We start from the raw sequence: 20,630 nt of genomic DNA, 5'->3' as shown, positions 1-20,630 counted from the left end.
ACATTGATTCGGTATACTAGAACATCCTGGTGTTTGTATAGGTTTTCTACAGATTACTGCTGCCTCCTACATGGCATTTTTGTTGCCAGGGAGGGGCAAATGGGAGCACAGGAAGGCGAAGTGCTGCCCCTATTAAACCAGATAGATGAACAGGACAGTGTGTGAGCTACTGAAGGGGGAGGGCAGGGGAGAGGAGAGCTTCAGTTTTGCCATACTGCAGCTACATTCCATCTTCAGAGGGCAGGAGTGGGGAAGGTTCCTGACTAAAACCTGGGAGATTTGACAGGCATTCCCCTGGCTCTGCTGTCAGTATGCAGGCAGGCAGGGCAGTTGCTTTGGCACAGAACTGCTGCAGTGAGCTGATGAAGATCTTTTCAGTCCCTGGGCTTCCTAGTGCTGTCATGACAACAGCTACTTTCTTGGTCCTGCTGAAACCCCTTTTCACAGTCAGTGAATGCCGTGCACAGAGAAGGAGGTTGTTTTCATCAGCCTCCCTCCCTCTCAGACTTGATTGATTGAGAATAAGGAAGGACACTGTACTTCTGTGGACTTTGCTTTTCCATGAATATGATGGTTCCTTGATTTGACAGGAAAGGTTTGAAGAGTTATGAATTGGAAACATCATTTTAATAGCTCAGAAGACAAATACTCTATATTTGCCATAAGTGGCAAATAACAGTAAAATCGTCCTGCTGGTTTTGTAATTGTTAAATTAGCTTCAATTACTCTGGAGTATGACTTCTGCTGTTCAGTGAATAATGGAAAGGTTTTGGACACAAATCTGAACTTTTCTGAAATGCAGGTGTTTGCTCATGCTCAAGCCTCCCAGATAATAATTTCTACTCAAATACACTAATTCTGTACATCTTTAGCTGTTTGATAAATATCCCATGACCTGAATTTTTACTGTAAGCAGCACAGTGGGGAGAGAAAATGAATTGTCCAGCTGTTAAGATTTTGGGATATCTGGACTCCGACGTCTTCTCTATGACAGTATCTTGCCCAAGGCTGACCAGACTGCATGATAAATGCGTCTCTTCAAGATAACCTCTTCCCTTAACTCTCTAGCACGCCAAGCTCTGGCAATCACGGAAAGTATGTAATCTGAGTTGCTCGTCACTTTTAACCTCACAGGATTTAGCAGAACCCTAAATTTGTCACACACACTATCATGGGAATTCTGAATGAGTCAGTCTTTCAGGCTGCATCTAAACCTGCCTTCATGGGCGCACGGCTTGCCCTCAGTCATCCAGCTCAGCTCAGCCTCTGTGGCTCCTAACCAGGGCTCCCTTCCTGTCTTGAGAAATCATGGTGCAAGGTATGACCACTATGATCATGGTTTTCATCCCATCTGAAGCTTGGGTAAAGCCAGGGTATATCAGAGAAATAGTTACTGATTTTGCAGATTAGGTAATGCCTGTGTCTTTGTATAACATGGTAATAATAACTGTACAGAATCAGGTATTCTGTACAGTTCCTCCTCAGGTAATACACCTTGATAAGATCCCCTTGAGCCTTCACTTCTGACTGAACAGTCTCAGCTCACCCAACCTCTCCTCATCTAACAATGCTCCATTCCCTTAATTATCTGCAGAGCCCCTTACTGGGCCCACCACAGCATGTTCTGGGAAGCTGAGAACCATGGTTGGAAGGATTTGTGTTCAAAAGAGCTTGATCTTGGAAAAACAAGGGATTAAAGGGGAAAAAATTAAAAAATGCACAAATATTACAACTGCATTTCTGCAAGGGAATTTTAAATTGAATTTTATGAACTATTAATGTTTAAAAAATAGCACTGTTTTATGTAAAAAAAACCAACATTCTACTTACAAGCACAAATTTTAGAAGGGGAGTTTTAGAGTAATCATAGAAGAACACAGAAAAACTGCTGTAAGCTTGTACTCCTTCCAAGCTGTGATTTGTATTTAATTAGCATTCAATTCATTATGAATTTCTGCTTGGTTGTAATGGTTACACACCGGTTTTGCAACATGCAAGATTTTGATTACTTTTATGGTTTTGAAAAGAATTTCTATGTGTGCAAAGAAAGACTCCGCTCTTGACTGCACATCATTTTAGAAGATAAATGCTGGGTTTTCTGCCTAGCATGCTTGTTCAGAATCATCCCCTTCACTGCAATGACATCCCCCTGGTTTTGTTGTAGTGCTCTGTAGTAACTGACTTGCAGAAAATAAATGGACATGCTGGTGGGAACCCTGTATTTGTGGTTGAGCGCACACCTTCATTTAAAGCTGGAATCCTGCTCTGTTATGCATAAGAATGTAGAAAACACGCATTCCCCAGACTAACAGCACGTCAAGACTAATAGGGAAGCAAATATGTTAATTATCTTCTGTTAAAACTAATCTAAATTGAACCCTTTAAGAATGTTGATTCTTCTGAGACTTAAGTATTTGGGCTGCCTTTTGTTGAAAAAGCAAACTGTGCCAAGTGAAAAATTGACACAAGGAGGTACAGGACACTTTAAGAGGGAAATAAAATGTCTCTTATAATTCATGTCTATTTTGAATCATGATATAAAACTATTGACAGCATTCATGACAGAAAGAGATGCTCTATCTGCTTGTACAGGACTGCATGTATTATTGTTTTACCTGTTCATATGATTATATATATGCATCAGCTATTTAAATATGCATCAGCTATTTAAATTTTCAAATATAGTATTTGGAAAACTTTCTGAATAGTTTCAAAGAAAAATACAATACATTTTTAGCGTATGTTTATGCAAGTCCCTGGAACTCACAAAAATTGAGAGACATGGTGACAGGATTAATATTCACATAGCTAAAACAGTGCAGAAGTACAGCATGAAGCTTTTGGTTTTGAAGCAAATTCTAAGATCATTCTCAGTGGTATCTATAATAAGTAATAGCTTATCATAGCTAAATAGTATCTATTTGAAATTCTGTGCTTATGTTTCAGTTTTGGCAACATGCTGTAAAGCACATAAATGAAACATATTATGTGGCCTTCTAATGCCTTGAACTCAGGTTTTTAGATCTTTCACCTACCAGAAATCTTTGTGGTTTTGTGTTTTCCTTCAATATCATTTGACAGCAAATTTAACATCAATTAGCCTGCATTTTAGAGAAGAGGCTTTACAAACTTGTAAAATACCTGATTCAATGATGTCAGAGCATCTATGGAACACAGGCTTCCTCTTACGGCTTGTGTTTACAGGTGGTTTAATGAAAAGACACCCTCCTCTCCACTGATCTTGCAAGTTGTTATAATACAAATGCAAATATAACGAATGTTAGGATGTGCTTTTGGATGAGCTCCAAAATGACAGAATGAGGTTTTCCATTTCTGAACTCCTGGTGCTTTGTGTCATCTTACTAGTATCTTAAATTTTCTCTTCCTTTCTCCCCATTGTGAGCACAGTTACATTTATCTGAGCTGTCTGGAGGTTTGTGAAGTTTCATGACCTAACAGCAACAGAATGCCTTTCCTTTTCTCCCCCCCCCTAGTTACTACTAAAAGCAGTTGCTTGGTCTAGTTCATAGCATGAATTTCAGAGACAGCTGTGCTGGCACAACAGAAGAGGCAGTGTGTCACCATGAGAATTGTAACAAAGCATGGGCAGGGAGTAGGGGGAAGAAGGACCCGAGCAGTGTCTAGAATTCATATTGCTGCAAAGTGTTTTGCACAGCTGCAGCTAGGGCTCATGCTCAGAAGAAGAGGGATCCCAGGCCAACATGTATTCCCAGCCATCTTCCTTTGGCTGGCCCAATCGAGGCAAGGCTCGAAGTTCCCTATAGTCATCATCTCTAAGCAAACAGTATGAGGAAAGATTAAAGGCAGCTTTAAAAGGAGAAGAGTGTAGTTTAAAGGGAGAATTAACTGGGTGAGGTCAGAATTGCAGAATGAGGCAGTTTCAGGCCGGTCTGAAGGGAAGGGTGAGAACCAAGTGGTGGATGCTTACTTGAAGAAATGGAGATTGCAGCCTCTTCCTCCAGATCCTGAATTTGGATGGGTAAGGGTGGGGCAGAAAGAAGGGAAGGGTGCAGTTTTCAGAGGCTGCTGAGCAGGCAGAACACTGTCAGCAAGGTGAGTCATGAGGTTCAGGCAGCAGGAATTTCCTGCAGTGCTTAAGACAAGCCTGCGGAGGCAGGGGCAGGAGAAGGGAGTTCAGTGACCAGCTGTTTTGGTTTACAGACTTTCCTCTGGTATCCTAACAAGTGCAAGACGAGGTGCCAGTTCTCCTGTATCTTAGGCCTATGGCATGTTTCTTCTCTCTTTATAGGCCTTTCTCACAGTTTCGAAGTGTCTTGCTTGCATGCAATACATCACAGTGTTATGATGCTGATCATCCTTAGGGAAAAAAACTAAAAAACACTGGTTTACATGTACAAAATCCTCTGATGACCTCACCTAACTCTCCTTCAAAAAACCCCCACAAACCAGTGGAATTGTGACTCAAGAAAAGAAGAAACTACTTCTTTGGAGTGTGCTCTTTATTGATTCAGCTGTCACTGTAAGTGCCCTGTACCCTGCGGTTCCTGAGGTAAGAGAATGAAATCTTAATTTGCTCTCCCTGCTCTGCTGTGTCTGCAGTGTTGTTTGTTCTTGCACTTGTGGAGAATGGTTCTGCTTGAACTCTTTGCCTCTGAACGAGTTTCTCCTAATCTATCTACTGATTTTATTATTTTGTACTCTGTTGAGAATGTTTTCCAAGTACCACAGATGAGTATTGCCTCGACATAAATATCACAGCTTTAAAGCACCATCCCTGTTGTAGCACAATCGTGTCAGCCAGACTGAGCATAGCAGAAGGCCTTTTTGTGAATGATGGAGTAACATCCATCCTTCAAGACCAAGTGGATGTGTAAATTCTCTTTTTTCAAAAGGATTTCCTAACAGCCCATCTCCTGTTCTGAGCTTTTATTAGTCCCATTCACATGCAAGTGATTTAGATGTCTTTGCAAGTTCTAGAGTCATCTGTTCTGAGACAAATCTCCTCTTTCAAGAGGTTTGAAAGTCAAAAACGTTGGAGAACAATATTTACCTTTGGTAAACTGGCTATTTTTTGTACAGGGGAAACTCTATAACAAGACTCAAGTAATCATTGCTGTTTGCTCTTGAATAAGACTTTATTAAAGCTCTCAAGGACAAAGCCTGGATGCAGAATTTTGTAGTTTTGAGAAACTGAGAGGACACCAAAAGATTATCACCAAGTAATTCTTTGATGACTGCCTGCTCCTGAAGCAGTGACCCTCTGGTAATGATCTCTTGCGTAAGTGCTAAGTGGTTTCCATTAGGCAGGTTCACACTCTCCTTCCTATTCATTTGTGTCCTGAGGTTTCCCTCCCTGAACCTCTTTGAATACACAAATTACCTAATGAGCTGGCGTCTCTAATGTTCCGCTTAGGGAAGTGGGAGGTCTGAATCACCCTTCTTGCTCTCCGTAGATAAACAGAAGGTGCCGTGCGTGCACACAGGACCTCAAGAAAGCTGGGAGAGGAGAACATGGATGGGCTTGCAAAAACACAGAGGAGTGGATTTGGACAGTTTACGTTAGGGCACATGGAGGCTTTAAGATAACTTTTCCCATTTACATATCTTTTTTCTCATATTTTTAGGTTGTGAAAGGTGTCTTTTACCCAAGTCCTTTATATAGTTTTTGTTTCTCATCACACAATACCTCTCTGATTCTGTCCCTTGCTACACCAGAGGACTCCAAAAGGGAATCAATGAGTAGAAGGGATATATGAATTACTTTATCTACTGCTCTCTTCTGACTGAATCAGAGGGTGTAGTTTGTTTTTGAAACCTCATGCTGCATGTTTGATAAGATGAGTGACAGCAACACCCATCCGGGAGTGCCACACTGTTCCAAGCCAAGAGTGAAGTACAGGAGGAGGAAAAGCAGAAGGGGATGTAGAAGCTCAGGGTCTGGTGACTATTTTAGACCAGTGATACATATATTATACAGATGAAACAGCATTACAGCTGTCCTTGTCTTTTTGCTTCTCCTGTTTATTTTTTAAGCATTCTTGCTATTTCCACTTTGTAGCTGAGGCTGGTTTCTAGGAACCTTGGAAATGATAGTAACTTTTAGCTGTTGTTGATTTCCAAAGTTCACCTATGCTCCTCTACAGGCTAAAAATGACATTGGTTTGTTTCCAAAGATGAATCCAATGCCATATCCCTTTGCTCCAATACCACCTGGCTGTTTCAGCACTGTGGCATTCTGTTTCAATGTTGCTGTATCACGGGTTACTGGTGTTATGCTAACAACTACTTGTGTTGATGGGTTGGGAGCCATCTCCAGCTATGCTAGTGCTGGTCTTCAGAGCACCCTTTCCCGATTTTAATCCTATGTGGTGAGTTTCTCCCGGAATCTAGGGTCTCTGGATATGTCAGATACATCTGCTATCACTTTGTGATGCTCTTCCTATTACACAGAAGGCACAATGCTTTTCTGGACTGAGTTGTGGTTCTGTGTCTTGTAGGTTTGTTTGTTTTTAACTAAACTACCATCACTTCACGTTTTTATTTTAAGTATGACAAGCTCTATAAGAATTGGGTACAGACCAACAGGTGTGTATGTGACATGTAAAGTTCATGCAGAATAGCATTTTCAGTGTTCAATTAACCTCTTCATCCCCCCAACAATGTCAAAACTACCTGCTTTCACCTCTGTACTCAGATTCTACCCATCCCATTGTTCTACTGCAAATCCCCATCCTATATGCTTTAATCAGTTACACACAATTTATCAAACGCTGTCTTGATGTCCATGTAGACAAGACTCTTGTCAGGCAGCCTGTCACTTTAGTCTGGCATGACCAACCTTTATCAAACTGTAACCCAACTGGCTGTAATATGACAATGACTTTAATTTCCAGTCTGGTATGGGATTGGCGGTCCTCTTCATCTTCCACCTGTCCTTTCTATACATACAGAACTGCTTTTACAGATAGCACCATTCCCAACAGAATTTACTAACCTCATGCTCCCAGAAGCGAATTTAGGTTTATGAGAAAAAAACAAATATCCTATTTCCCCCCCTTCTAGGACTTTAATTTAAATGCAGTAATCTGTATTTTGCATTCCCCTTTAATCGTACTGCTTTTGCCCGGCAACCAGCATGCCTCTTTACTGCAGATGGAGGTTTAAGGCCACCACATGTAGTTTATTCCCTTTGCTCTCTCCCCTCACTGCACGGTGGGACTGCTTTATCACTCTTTTTTTGTCAATACCTCAGAAAATCATTTTCTGTCGCCTTGGTGTCACTGCCGAACTCGTTTGTCGACAGTTCTCACAGCAGTACCACACCGTGACCTGTACCCTGTAGATCTCTGACGAGGTGCCTCGTTCCTTTTAAACTCTGTATTCCCTATTTTAAGAGTCCACTCAGCTCCTTCCCTACAGCCTCCCCAAACCCCACCCCGAAATGTCCCCAGTGGCTCCCAGTGTCTTGCCCCCCTTCCTCCGACACCCAGGGGCCTAATGCTCCCCATCTTGCGCCCGAGCGGGCCAGCAGAGTGCTGAGGTGTGGCACGCTTACCCCACCGTGCCTCACGCCGGAGGATGACAGGGGCACCGAACAGGGCTGCACCCGCTGGCCGGGAGCCCCTCGTTCCCCATCCCGGGACGTCCGGACGCGGTGAGCGGGGATGATACCTCATGAGGCACCGGGGCTCCCAACGGCCGCCCCGCCCCTCCCGGCGCCTCACATCAGCGTTGGCCGCTCCGCCTTTCCCCTACGTTGTTTGTCCCCGGGCGCGTTCCGTAGCGCGTGCGGCGGCCCGAGGGGGGGCCCCTCCTCTCTGCGGCCGCGCGCTCGTGCGGGCTGAGGTAGCAAGGGCAGCGCCGGGGGAAGGGGAGCGCGGCACCGCGCGCGCGCACGAGCACGCGCACGCACGCCCCCGCCGCCGCCGCCGTGTGCGCGCCCGGCCCCGCTCGGCTCCGCTCTCCGCGACTCGCAGGCGCCATGGCGGCCGCTCGCAGCGACATGGCGGAGCCGGAGGGGATGCTTCCCGGCGAGGCGGCGGCTGCTGCCGCTGCCGCCGAGGAGGAGGAGGCTGCGGCTGGGTCCGGGTCCTCGTCGTCGCCTTCGTCCTCCACGGCGGCGGGGGCCGAGACGGAGTCGTTGTTGCTGCTGAACGGGGAAGCGGAAAGCATGTCAGAGCCGAGCCCGGAGAGCGCTAGTCAGGCCGGGGACGGGGAGGATGAGGACGAGGAGGAAGAGGAGGAGGAGGAGGAGGGCGGCGAGGAGGAGGAGAGCAGCCTGGTGGGGAGCAGCAGTACGAGCAGCGGCTGCTGCAGCGACGAGACCCGTTCGCTGAGTCCCGGCGGCAGCAGCGAGGCCGACGCCAAGGAGGAGCCCAAGGGCCCCCGGGGCAGCCAGGAGGACGGGCTGGGCCGCGGCGGCGGCGGCGGAGGTGGCGGCGGGGGAAGCAGCTCCAGCAGCGTGTCCAGCGGTGGCGACGAAGGCTACGGCACCGGCGGCGGCGGCAGCAGCAGCGGCAGCAGCAGCTGCAGCGCCACGTCGGGGGGCCGGCGGGGCAGCCTGGAAATGTCCTCGGACGGGGAGCCCCTCAGCCGCATGGACTCGGAGGACAGGTCAGTGGGTGTCCCGTGTCCCCCCCACAGCCACCCGGCCCCTTCCCCGGCCCCTCCCGGGGAGCCGGGGGTCCCTCAGGCCCCAGGACCGGCGGGCGCCATGTCCGGTCGCCTCCCTGCCTCGCTGCAAGGCGAATGAGCCTCTCTTCCCTGGGCACCGACTGCTCCTCGGCCTCCCCTCAGCCGCAGGGGCTGTCAGGGCAGCGGCGAGGGGCAGCCACAGGTTTCTCTGGCCAACTTGTGCCGGGCGGGGCAAGGGGCGGCCTGTGGAGGGCCCGGACCCCCCGCCCCGCCTCGGCTCGGCCGCTGCCCCGCCGGGCCCCCTGCGGCAGCCTGCCCGCTGCTTTTGGGAGAAGGGGGAGAGACCCCATCCCCCATTTCCCCAGCCGGCCGGCACCGGGGGCAGGCTGCATGGGGGGTGCTGGGGCTGCAGCCATCACTGTTAGGCGTTTCATGGAGAGCTCCACTGTTCTGGTGGCTGTATTTGGTTGCCGCTTTCTTCGGAAGCTGCTGATTTGTTTCACATGGTGCTTTTGGGGATTTTTAGGGTTGTATCTTGAGCCAACGCGCGATCGGGGCGTGCTAAAGCTTCAGGGTGGAAAATGGTGTGTGGATGTGGTTTTGCCTGCATCCGCACCGGAGTCTCTGCAGCAAAGTCGGAGAGCTGTGTGGTAACCTCTTGAAGCGTAAGGGTGGGGAGAGCTAGTTTACTAAAATGAAAAGGAGACCAGCCTTTCTGTATTAGGTGTGTACCAGTAAGAAGCATACACACTGTTAAATGAGGGTCAAAGACATCTTTGGATGACTTCTGTAATGGTAAATGCAGAGATTATTTCTTAGGTTTTTGTATGTTCACGGTATGCATTTAATTTTAGCAAGACTTTAGATAGGTTCTTGTGGAAAGGCACAACCAGATTCTCACAGATGGCTGAATTCTACTTTTCATGTCTGGTTTAGCCTACTAAGTCAAGCATTTCAAAGAACATGGCTTACCTAGTAAATTTTTGGCTGTTGTGTGCAACGGTTTAATTGACAAACTGAAGAAAGGGTGAAAAGTGGACGTAAGAACAGTCTTAAAATGCTGTAGGTCTTAGTCTTTTAAAATAGTTTAAGAAACTCGTGCTATTTTTCTTTCAGTTTATCATTTAAAAATGCTAAGCTCCCTGTTAGAGTTGCAATTAAACAACAATTATACTTTTGTTTATACTTTAAGATAGTTTCATTGTTAAGTATGAAGACTTAATGTGGTTTTGTCCAGAAACTTACTTTGAATATATGTTGCAGCAAATTGTGTAGCTGTAAAAATACCCATATTTCAGGAGTGGGGCATCACTAGATCTAACCTCAAGTGTTAAACAAGCAAAACCCTTCTGAGTCAGTTCCCCAAAACCATGTAATTGGCCTAAAAGTCTGAAGAGAAGAAAAATTCAGTTCTTTGGTTGCCATCTGATTCCTGAGACTCATAGAGGTCACATTTTCTTTCTTCCAAACTTGGGCGAGATGGAAGGGACTGTGTGCGTATGAGTGTTGGGGTTTTGTTTGTTTGCTTTGGTCGTATTTGTTCAAAAGCTGAAATTTTACATAAAACCATGTAAGTATGGGAATAGACTTCTCAAAAAAAACAGGTATATAATGGAGTTTTAAGATTAGTTTATTGGTTTTCATCAAATTAAAGTCCAAACCTAGTCCAGGTTTTATCTGGATGCATGTCAGTTTGTGGGTTGAGGAAATAACAGACAGAACTTGCAGGGTTTTCTGGAAGTTCAGTGTCATGCGTTGCTTTTGCACTCCAGAGTGCTACTTTCTTTCTCTGTCATTGTTCTTGTGGTTCTCTTGCTACAGTCACACAGCTAAATCACTGTGTGCACGTACTCATCATTGCTACTTTCCAGTACTGTTGGTTCAGACTTGCTTGCAGCAATGGGACTCTTGGCATTTAGTGGTTTAAATAAAGACTGCACATCGGTTTTAATTGTTGCAAAGTTTTATCTTGAGCTGCCTGGCTGGAAATTGGGGTGCTGAGGGAATTTTGTGCTGTAATTTCAAAGCTTCCTTGCTGAGTTGGGTAAGGAAAAGAGCAATGCTGCCAAGAGTGTCATTTGTTACTCCTGGTGATCAGAGATTTCATTTTGTGTGCAGTCGTTGCTGCAGCATGGTAAAATGCTTCTATTATTTTTGCTGCATGTAGTCCAGCAAGTTGCTTGCTTAATCTAGTGATCCAAATGATTGCTGCTGCTTGGAACCCAGCCACACCATAGTCTTGTGCCTTTTAGATAATCAGACAGACAAGCAGAGTGCTGCAAAAGGTAGGGGATATGCCAGAGACCTGAAGAGTATGTGAGGTGGGATGATAAATTCCAGGGAAGAGCTGGAAATGGTTTAGACTTATAGGTGAAAGGTACAGGTTTATGCTAATATATTAAAATTCTTAAAGACTTATTCATTGGTTTGGTCACCTCTGCATTAAAATTAAAGGTTTATAACTATCAGAGAGTGATATTCTATCTATTAAGTGATGTTTTATATTAAATAGTATGTTGTATGGTGGTACTTCATGACCTTTGCTGACTATCTGTGTCTCTGAAGTCCTAAGGAACTTGGTGTCTTATCTCACAGTATGTTGCAACATAAGATTACCTGGGGGAGTGAAAAGAGAGAAAAAGAGAGAGAGTGAACTAACATGCTTGAATTTATAGTCCCTGGGTTAAGCTAGAGGAAACTGGTAGAAGGGTATATGATTCTCCTGCTGTAGGCAGGTTTGGTAACATTCAGATCATGCCCCTAGGCTTGGGATTTCTTTTCTTGTTTCCTCTTCAGAAAATTTGAATAAATAAGAGGGTGTGGTGAGAGGGCCTGAATTCCATGAGTGATCAAATTCCTGCTTCCCTGTGCACAGTCTTTATTATTCTCCACAATACAAATGCGTTATCTCTTTGATTTTTGTTTTAGTGATATCAAACATAAAGTACAAATAAAACAGCTGAACAGAAAAATATTTGCATATGATCAAATTATAACTACTGTTCATCAACTTCTATTGTTAACATTTTGAATGTATTTTGATAGTATTTACTAAAACAGTAAATAATTTGGGGCATTACTGTAGGAAGTTTGTAAGTATTCATAACAACACAGGAAACAAATATGATGTTAAATATTGATGCCCTGAAACTTGAGGTGGATTTTAACCAGCTATTTCCATGTACATAGACTTTGCACTTTGTTAAAACATATTCATCTTCCTCCCCCAAAACCCCAGAAACCAAAAAGCAAACCCTAAGTTGATACCTAAGATAACCAGCTGGCCTTTTCACTTCAGTAGTATTAGTAATGAGCATTGAGTGTGGTAATTCTGGGACTGGTAGGTATCTTGTTGATCTGTAATAATTTCATATATTTTTTTCCTGGGAATTGTGGCAAGTTCCCACTGCTGTGCTGAAATTTGTCTACAACTTTTGAGTAAGCTCAGGTCAGCTGGCTTAATAATAGGCTGCATTCAAGTCTAATTTATCCTCCAGATTTACAGTTAGAACAAAGACTGTTATCAGCATGTGAATGCTGGTAATGTTCCTGTGCCTTTCCCTAAGTTCATACATGTGCTGAAAGGATAGATGTGTTTTTCCAGAGTTCTCTGGAGTAGCTAGTCATATCACAATGCTGAGAAAGCATTTGACACGGCTTTAAAAGAAAAAATAATGGTTCAATTAACTATAAACACAGTAACAGTATTGGGCCACAGGTACTGAAGCTAGACCTAAGCAGATGCATGGATCTGGGTACAAATCAGTTGATCTGGATGCAGTGAAGATGTATTTGCAACTCACTGATGTGTTATTGCTGAACTACAGTATTTACTTAGAAATACTTATTGTTAGAATACTGAAAGAATTTAAATATTGTTTACTGGAAAGTTTATTAGGAAGTGTATTTAAATCTGAAATAGTTTCGTTATTAGATTTTGTTTGATTTAGAGAACAGTAGTAGATCCTGCACTTTTAATAAAATGTTTAGCAGAAATAGAAATAGAGCTAAATGAAGGGCTTTTTTGTACACCTTGTGGATTTGTCCTCTTTGTACTGTCATTTAGAAGTTACCCCTGATCTTCCTCTGTTCATACATTATCTTTACCTTTCTTTAGTAATTTATCTGTTGTTTCCGTCTCTTACTGACTAGGCAAGAAGCACTGAAAGAATATTTTTTAGCTGGAGCTATCAGCTGTTTTGCCAACTAGTATGTGAGTGCTGATTGATTAGCTGGCAGGCCAGATGTAACAGGTTGTTGTTGGACCTATGCAGTAATCTTTCCCTCTGAGCTAATTAATGTTAATTTTCACAGTGCAGGCAATGTAACTTGCAAGGCTTTTGTTTTTTAGCCTGGCTTTTACTGTTACTAACAAAGTCAGTTATTGGGAGGGGCTGACTCAGGGAATACTCAGTAATACTCAAGGAAACTTTTAGCTGTCTTAGACATATTAGACTTGTAGAATCCTTCTAGAAATGTTACTATTCTATTCCTCTGTAATAGGTGAGCAGCTTTAAAAACATGTTTCAGAAAACTGTTTAAATAATAAACCTTTTTGTTTTTCAGATTGTTAGGCTTTTTCATTTTTTTTGAGTGAAACAAACAGGTTGAAATATAAGAGATTCGGGCCTGAAAAATCCGGGATCTAGGCTGAGGGGTTTTTAGTCTAAAATGTTTAAAATTAAGGCCTTTTCAACCTTTAATATGTATGCTGATTTTAAAATGTTAGCAATTTGGAGGTTTAAATATAGTATTTTGCTAGTTTTTGAGCTCTCAAAAAGGAAGAATGTTCAAAACTGATGATGTCGTGACGTGAATTGTACAAGTGATGTTTATGAAGTCAGAATAGTAAATTGAAAATATAATCAGAAAGGCATATGGTATTAATAGGTATGCTCCATGTATCCATGTGACCAGATTAAAAAGTGCTTCAGGCCTCTCTTTGCTGCATAGTCTCACTTATTCCTATTCAGGAAATGAAGAATCATTCATTAGCACTTATGGCAAGGTGGTTAAGTCATTAAATTTTTTTTAGAGTGTGTGTAATATTGATGCGTCAGAGTGGGCTATATAGAAGATGACATGAATTTCCAAAATTCTGCTGAAAATTGTATTTTCAGCATTTCTGCCTCCATTTATTGTTTCTGCCATTATTTACTTTCAAATTGCAAAATAAACCCCTTGTTTCTGTAATGGTTATGTTCAGGCCTTTCTGGCACTGAAGAAAATAGCTTTTGATGGGAAGACAAAACAGCCCACATATTTTGTATGGTGAGTATCTTTATTACCAAATCTGTTGGTTGGTATAATTGAGTGGTTAACATGAGGTCTTTTTGTTAACAAATGAAAGTGCTTGGTATAATGAGCTGTTACAGTTATTGCAGTAAGATGTAAATGTACTTCATAGAATTTGAGAAAAACATTTTCCTATTCAGTGTAAAAGATAAATGGTACTGCTTTTATGTTGGACTTGTACTTCCACACAGGTGTAGATGCATTTTGTTTAAGTTTGTGACATCAATAAGACTGGTAATCTCTGAATATGAGGTTTAGTTGGAGGTTTGTTTCAGGGAATTTTCTAAGCAGTAGTGGAAAGAACTACTTTCTTTCCACAAAGGGGGGTGTGCTTTGGGTGTTATATGCAGCCTGAACATTCACTTGTCAGAGATGTGGCATCATGCATTTCTGGAGTTGGTCGCAGATAAAACTGTGATGCAGTAGAAGTGTTCTGCCATAGTCCCTCTTCCTCAAATTTGCACAGCTTTCCAGTAGTTTTATTATATTTACATCTGTTTTGAACAACACTATTGAATTACAGAAAAATGGTGGGGGAATAAGCAGTATGCAGAGCTAGCATGGAAGACAGTAGTTTGTAAGTACACCTAGAACACATTGTTTTGGGGTCATTGTGGAGCAGCCTGTTATTGAGTAAGTGGGGACGTGGCATAGAAGGGAGCAAATGGAGTATTTGAGATGGGAATAGGGGTTACTGCTGAGGGGGAGACATGAGGTACACACTTTTGGTTTGATAGGGAATGAGAGATGTTTAATAGCCTGAGGAAAAAGCACGAGCTTAACCCAAAGAAAGTGAAAAATTAGTCTCTCCCATTAAGGAGGCAAGTAATTGCAGGGAATCCTTGAAAAAGGTGGGAGTGTAATCTCCAGTTAACCTGTGGAGGAGAAGGGAACAGAAGAGAGTAGGAGGCTACTTTGTGTGAGCAGTGAATTTTACCCACTCTCCCAGTTGCTATTAAAAAAATCAAAACAATGGTGGCATGACTTGCAGAAAGCCTCAAGTGGTAATTTTGGAATATTCTTTGAGATAGAGGTTTCATTGTTTTGTTACCCTATCTGCATAACCAGCTCCTTTTTATAAGTTTTTATGTAACCTGTCTGGAGTTGTTAACGCTAGAATATGAATGTATTTAAATCAATTCGGTTTAGTAAATGAAATATAAATATTTCATTTTATGCTTGCTATGTATCATTGGGGTTTTGATGTGCTAAAATAGTGCTGACAATTCTCAGATTGTGATTTTGCAACACTAAAACCAACAAATAATTGGGAAAAAATGTGAAGCTTCTCTCTAAAGATACCAGGGTGCTTTTTAACTTGCTGGGGGGGGCAGGAGGGAGGGGGAGTGTGGGTGGGATGGAGAAAGACATGGGATTTCTTTTCCAATATCTCATATTCTTCTTTAGACTTATCTTTTGCTAAGCTGCAGTTGTTAGTGTTTAGCGGATACTTTGTTTAATAGAGGGTTAGTTAAAGATAGATGGAAAGGTATTTGATAGTGATAGAAAAGCAAGATTTGTTATGATCTTGAAAGTCCCATTGTCATCCTGATGCACTGTAAGAGAGTGCTGTAATTCAGCAGTTTGTGCAGTGTCAGACAGAGTAAAATGAAACAAAGCTGCTTGAGTTGAGAGGTTTGTAAAGGACAAGATTCTTGGTACATATAGTAGTAGTATTCTTTATTAAATACACTTTACCTAAATAAAATATAGCATAAAGATTCTCCACTTAATGTTGTTTCATACAGCATCTTGTACAAATTACTAGTTCTCCTGTAAAACTGGAACAATGTAATTTGATCCCTATAGTTTATTACACTGTAATCAACTTAGATTCCAAATATAAAAAGAAATCTGAAAGATGCAAAGACAATATTTCATTATATACAAAGTAAACAGAGAAACCGAAACCTTTCTTTGCACTTGAAATAAAACAACTCTTAGCATGTCTTTAAGTAGACTTCCTAAGGCTAATTTGCGTGCCAAGCTGTAGATTAGACAATTTGTACAAGTAGTAGTTAATTCAGTGTCCAGCAGAACAGGAATTGGACTTTAATTTAGAACCTTCTATTATGAATGGAGTCAGTTAGTGGAGTTTTACTTTGCTGATTCCTCTGCTTTTGATGCCAGGTTAATACTTGAAGTAGCACCTGTTCACTGAGGTATGAATAGGAAAAGCTGCTGCTTTATAGAATGCTATCCTATTGTGAACTTTTATTCTCTGTTATATTGTACCTAACGTAACTAACTGAAACTGGAGGGGATTTTCAGGTCTCCTCTGGGAGATTTGTGCCTGTCTTTGGTTGCTTTGTCTTCAGAAGTTTGTGTTCTGGGAGTTAGGGAAGGTCACCTGAGGATGGGAGAATCAGAGGGTGATTTCTCTAACACCTTGCCTGAATGCTGTCACCTTCCTGTGCCAATTACACCATTTCGTGTTTGTTATGGTTCTTGAGATGGAAAACATGGTTCAAATATTTATTTCCCGTGGTTCCTGAGTGACTGAATGTTTCTTCTGTGCTTCTCCTAGGGTGTGTTACTTGGTAAATGCACAGTTTTATAAATAAAGATTGAAAATCATGAACCACTTGTTGCTGTTCCATAACCACCTAAGGGGATTATCAAGTTGAAGATAATGTCGTTCTCAGAAATGAAAGTCAATTTTATTTGTATCTTTAAGGCAGAACCACTTACAGTTTCTTGATTTGTGTAATCCTTTTGCAGATGTAGTCTTTGTGCTGTCATATCACAAGGCATGTACGTTTAACCTGCTCTATTCTTGCTGCTCTTTAGATATTGTGGCATTCCAAGGTTCTTTATTATGGTACCTGTTCTTCTGCATGCTACAAATCCGGTGATGACCTGGGCTTGTGTTATGTAAATATTATGAGCTCAAATATTCTAGGACTAACAATCTAAATAATCAAAGTAAGTGATCTGGGAGAGTGGAAAAAGCTCTAGAGAGGTGGTGATTCATAACACACTTTCTCTGTCTTGTTTTGTTTCCTGTGCATGTTTGTTATTTCAAGCTCATTCGATTCTTCTGTCCTGAAGAGCTTTTCTCTCTTAGCCTGGTTTTAAGTTATCAGTGCAAAGTGTTTGCAGTGTCACTGTCTTTTCTGGGTATTTATACCTAATCTAGACGTAGCTGTACACTAAAATAAGCTTCTGCTTCAAAAAGAATTTAAAAACAAGCTTTTCTATGTTGTATAAAATCTGTCCCTTGATTGTTGTATTTTCTACTACGTCGATTTCTTAGTGGCTACATAACTATATAGATATTCAATAGTTTTGCAAGCTTGTTTTTAAGATTGGTTTATGAGTACTGTTTGAGTTGTGGAGAAGTTTTTGTTAGAATTACTTAATCTGTGTAAAGCATAGGCTGGATTTAAAAAAAGGAAAAAGCAGAAGGGAATCAGAAGCACAAGTGAGTGGGTGCTTTCTGAAATTGTGCAGTCCTGGAAATCATAGTCTTTTCCCTTTGTCTAGAAGTTGCCTTAATATTGCTCTTACTTATTTAAAGGTATCAAGAACCTGAAAGTGCTTCTGGAAAATGCTAGATTGAAGGAATGCTGGGTTTTGGTTTTGGTGGTTTTTTTTGTTCATTTGCTTGTTTTAGTATACCATCCTGCCTGTATAAAATTGGCTTTGGTTTTGGAGAAAGATATGTAGAAGTCAACTAGTAATACTCATTCATCAAAAGATATTCTGATAAGTACAGTTATTAATGACAGGAGAAAACAATAACACTGAGAAAGCTGATTTAGTTGTAATAGTTTAAATGTTGCCTTGATTTGGTTTCAATAGCTTAAGTGTTTGTGGTGGTATGTTTTTGGGTTTTTTGGGTGGTTTTTCCTCTCCCCTGTGTGTCTAGAATCATGGTGTTTCAGATAATCTGACACATCACAGCACTGAGAACCTAGAATCAGTTGCTGTCTTTTTTAATTAGCTAGTCTGGGGCCACCCAGGAAAGAGGTAAAGGCTGCAAGAGGTACAGCTTAAGCACATGTATGCTTTCTCTAGTCTACCATAGAATGAAAAAATACAAGGAAGCCCTTCAGACAAAAGTTTGTAGTATATATAGCATCAGAAAAGACACCAATTTGGGATGTCCCTTGACCTCGCATTTCAAGATCAAGCAGAAAGATGATGGTAAGTTTTATAATCAGAGGTATAGCCGCTACTAAGTCTGCAAATATTCAACTGCAACACTGTTTTTGTTAGACCTGCTGATTCATCTCCTTTTTTCTTTCTTGGGATTTTAGAAAGGGTGTGAGGGCAGGATATAAAAGAAAGATGTGTGCACACATCATCTTTTTTTTCTTCCACTTGAGTCTTTTCTTGACCAAAAAGTAGAAGCATGCCAACTCAGCCCAGGCAGGGTTGTGCTACTGAAATGTATCTTTCAATCCATGAATGGGCTTTTCAATCCAGAGTGTCTTTCTATCTGCTTGGGTTTATCCACGAGAGGGAAAGGTTCCTTAACAAAGGGAAGGTAGTAATGGAAATTACATCCTTTTTCTTTCTCATCTGAAATCCTCAAAGCCTGTAAGTTGGAAAGTAATAATGCGTATCAAAGAGGAGAAATAGAACAAAGTAGGGAAAAGGCAGACATTCTGGCAAACTATTGGTAACGAAACAAAGACACTGAAATAAATTTATAGCTAAATAAGTTAAAGCAAGTTTTTCTGCCTTTTTCTAAGCTGTTTTTCCCCAGCTGGGAGATCTGTTTAAATCCTGACTGCCATTATCAAAGCAGAATGACACAAGTAGAACTTAAGCGCTTGTGGCATTCCCCTATTGCTAGTGACAGACAGGTCTGGGTTTGCTCCCAAGCTGTAAGCAGGCTCCAGCTCCATTGTAATGGATCTATAGACCATAGCCTGATGAAGAACATTAGACATTTGAGTTTCAGAGAGTTCAACTCAGGGGTCATCCCAAACAATAGAGCATCAAAAACAGTCACTGCTGGAGAGAGCCTGCATACACAATAGCTGTTTTTAAGAAGCACTATTCAAAAGACCGACTAATTACTAAAATTTAAAACTGTTACAGCAAGCACAACATAGTCTTCAAGTTTGTTATCCCTATTTTCATCCTAATCCAAGCACCAGAATCAACTTGAAGTAAAAATCACAGCTTAGAGGTAAGAACTGAATGCCTTTCTAAAATACCTTCTTAAACCCACACCCCATTTTACCAACTGTGCAAACAGTGCTTTCCAAATGCAGCAAGGTAGAACTGAAAATACAGACTTTCTCAGAAGACTCAGACCTTTTCCCCTCTTCCTCCTACATTTTTCTTCTACCTATCAATAGCTTTGAAAAGATACTGAGATTTTAAGTGAGTTCATTAAGAAACAACATTAACACAAGTTAATGCAGAGGATTCACTACCTCAAATGCACCGTTTCCGGTTTTATTTTTTAACTGTACATACTTTACCTGTAGCTAAAAATAATACATCTTCATAATCAAGATGATTAAAGTTTTGTTTAGCATCACTGTCATTTTGAAAGGTTAGTACCTGCACATCTGGATGTGCATGTGAACCAGATGTGTCTAGCTGGTTAAATCCAGTTCAAACTATATTTAAAAACAATCCTGAAACTGAAAAAACAAATAGCTAAAAAAACTTGCAAGAATTTTTAATTCATTTATGGAGAACAAAAGGAGGTCTTCAAGCATTTTAAGTTCTGGATTATTCTTTTAAGAGCAAAATTAAGCTATTGTTGGACTCATGTAAATAAGAGTATTTTCTGCTAGGAAAAAATGTCTAAATTATTCCTAATTCAGAATGAACAAATTTCAAGCCACGTATTTTACCATGTGCATATTTGGGCACTAGTTGTTGTGTACAGTTAGATGTGAATGAAAATATGACAACCCTGTGATGTAACACATTAAAGGAAATATTGTATCTGACATTGTTCCTGACACACACTTGTTTCTCCAAGGAGATCAATTTCCTCACTAGTGCGAGCAATCCCTTGCACTGAATTTGTTTGCCCCGTTTTTCTTTCCCATTTTTGTTAATCTGGCAGAAACATGGACAGTAGGAGTCCAGGAGTATGTACAGAAACCAAAGGAGCAGCATAGAAGAACATAATTTTTACTTTTCCATGAAAACCCATTAGCGACTGTCCACTTGAAGTAATAGTAGAGGGAGGCACTGAAAACACACACACACACACACACAAAAGGCCAATCAATTTGCTATTATACTTTTAATGTCTGCTAAGCATATTCCCTCTAGACCTTAACTGAAGTAACCTTCCCTCAGGCAAAATTCAGGCCTAACAGATGGGCCTTATACCATGCCCTTGAGGGTCAAGAAGCACTACTTCAGTCTGATCAACAGGATCTCATTTCAGAGTTACAGTACCTCCACCAAGTGCGCTTAGCTTCCAGTCCCCAGATGTTCAGTAGGTAAGCAAAAGACCCAGCTGATTTCAGCTAACACCAAGGGAAACGACTGTGACAGATCCTATAATAAATAACCATATCTTGCAAAGCATCAAATTAAAAACAATCAGAGATTTCAGGGAACATACATCGCAGGGTTGCTAAAACCAATACTGAGTAGCCTTCAAGCTGCACACTACACTAATTAAAGTGAAAAACCTTCAGAAACAGTTTCTTCTGAAGTACATAGTGATAATCCAGTCATAAAGCATCTAATCCGTAGAAGATAGCCTCCAACTAGGTGAAAAGCGTAATTAA

The 20,630-nt window shown here is 41.6% G+C and overlaps 1 protein-coding gene across 2 annotated transcripts in view; it reads left to right on the top strand.

The window, feature by feature from the left end:
* The first annotated feature begins 7,922 nt into the window (after positions 1-7,922).
* The window catches only part of AEBP2 (AE binding protein 2), a 45,239-nt gene continuing 32,531 nt past the window's right edge, over positions 7,923-20,630 (top strand). The window contains exon 1 of one of the 2 annotated variants that reach the window (XM_034063006.1): positions 7,923-8,595. In XM_034063006.1, coding sequence (XP_033918897.1) covers positions 7,964-8,595 — 632 coding nt within the window. In that variant the 5' untranslated portion in view covers positions 7,923-7,963. The remainder of the gene's footprint in view (positions 8,596-20,630) is intronic. The other variant, XM_013128812.3, reaches the window with a different exon arrangement.

The sequence above is a fragment of the Melopsittacus undulatus genome, chromosome 5 (assembly GCF_012275295.1).
Source record: "Melopsittacus undulatus isolate bMelUnd1 chromosome 5, bMelUnd1.mat.Z, whole genome shotgun sequence".
Lineage (NCBI taxonomy): Eukaryota > Metazoa > Chordata > Aves > Psittaciformes > Psittaculidae > Melopsittacus > Melopsittacus undulatus.
The sequence above is the reverse complement of the archived record's forward strand: the minus strand, read 5'-3'. Positions and strand labels throughout refer to the sequence as shown.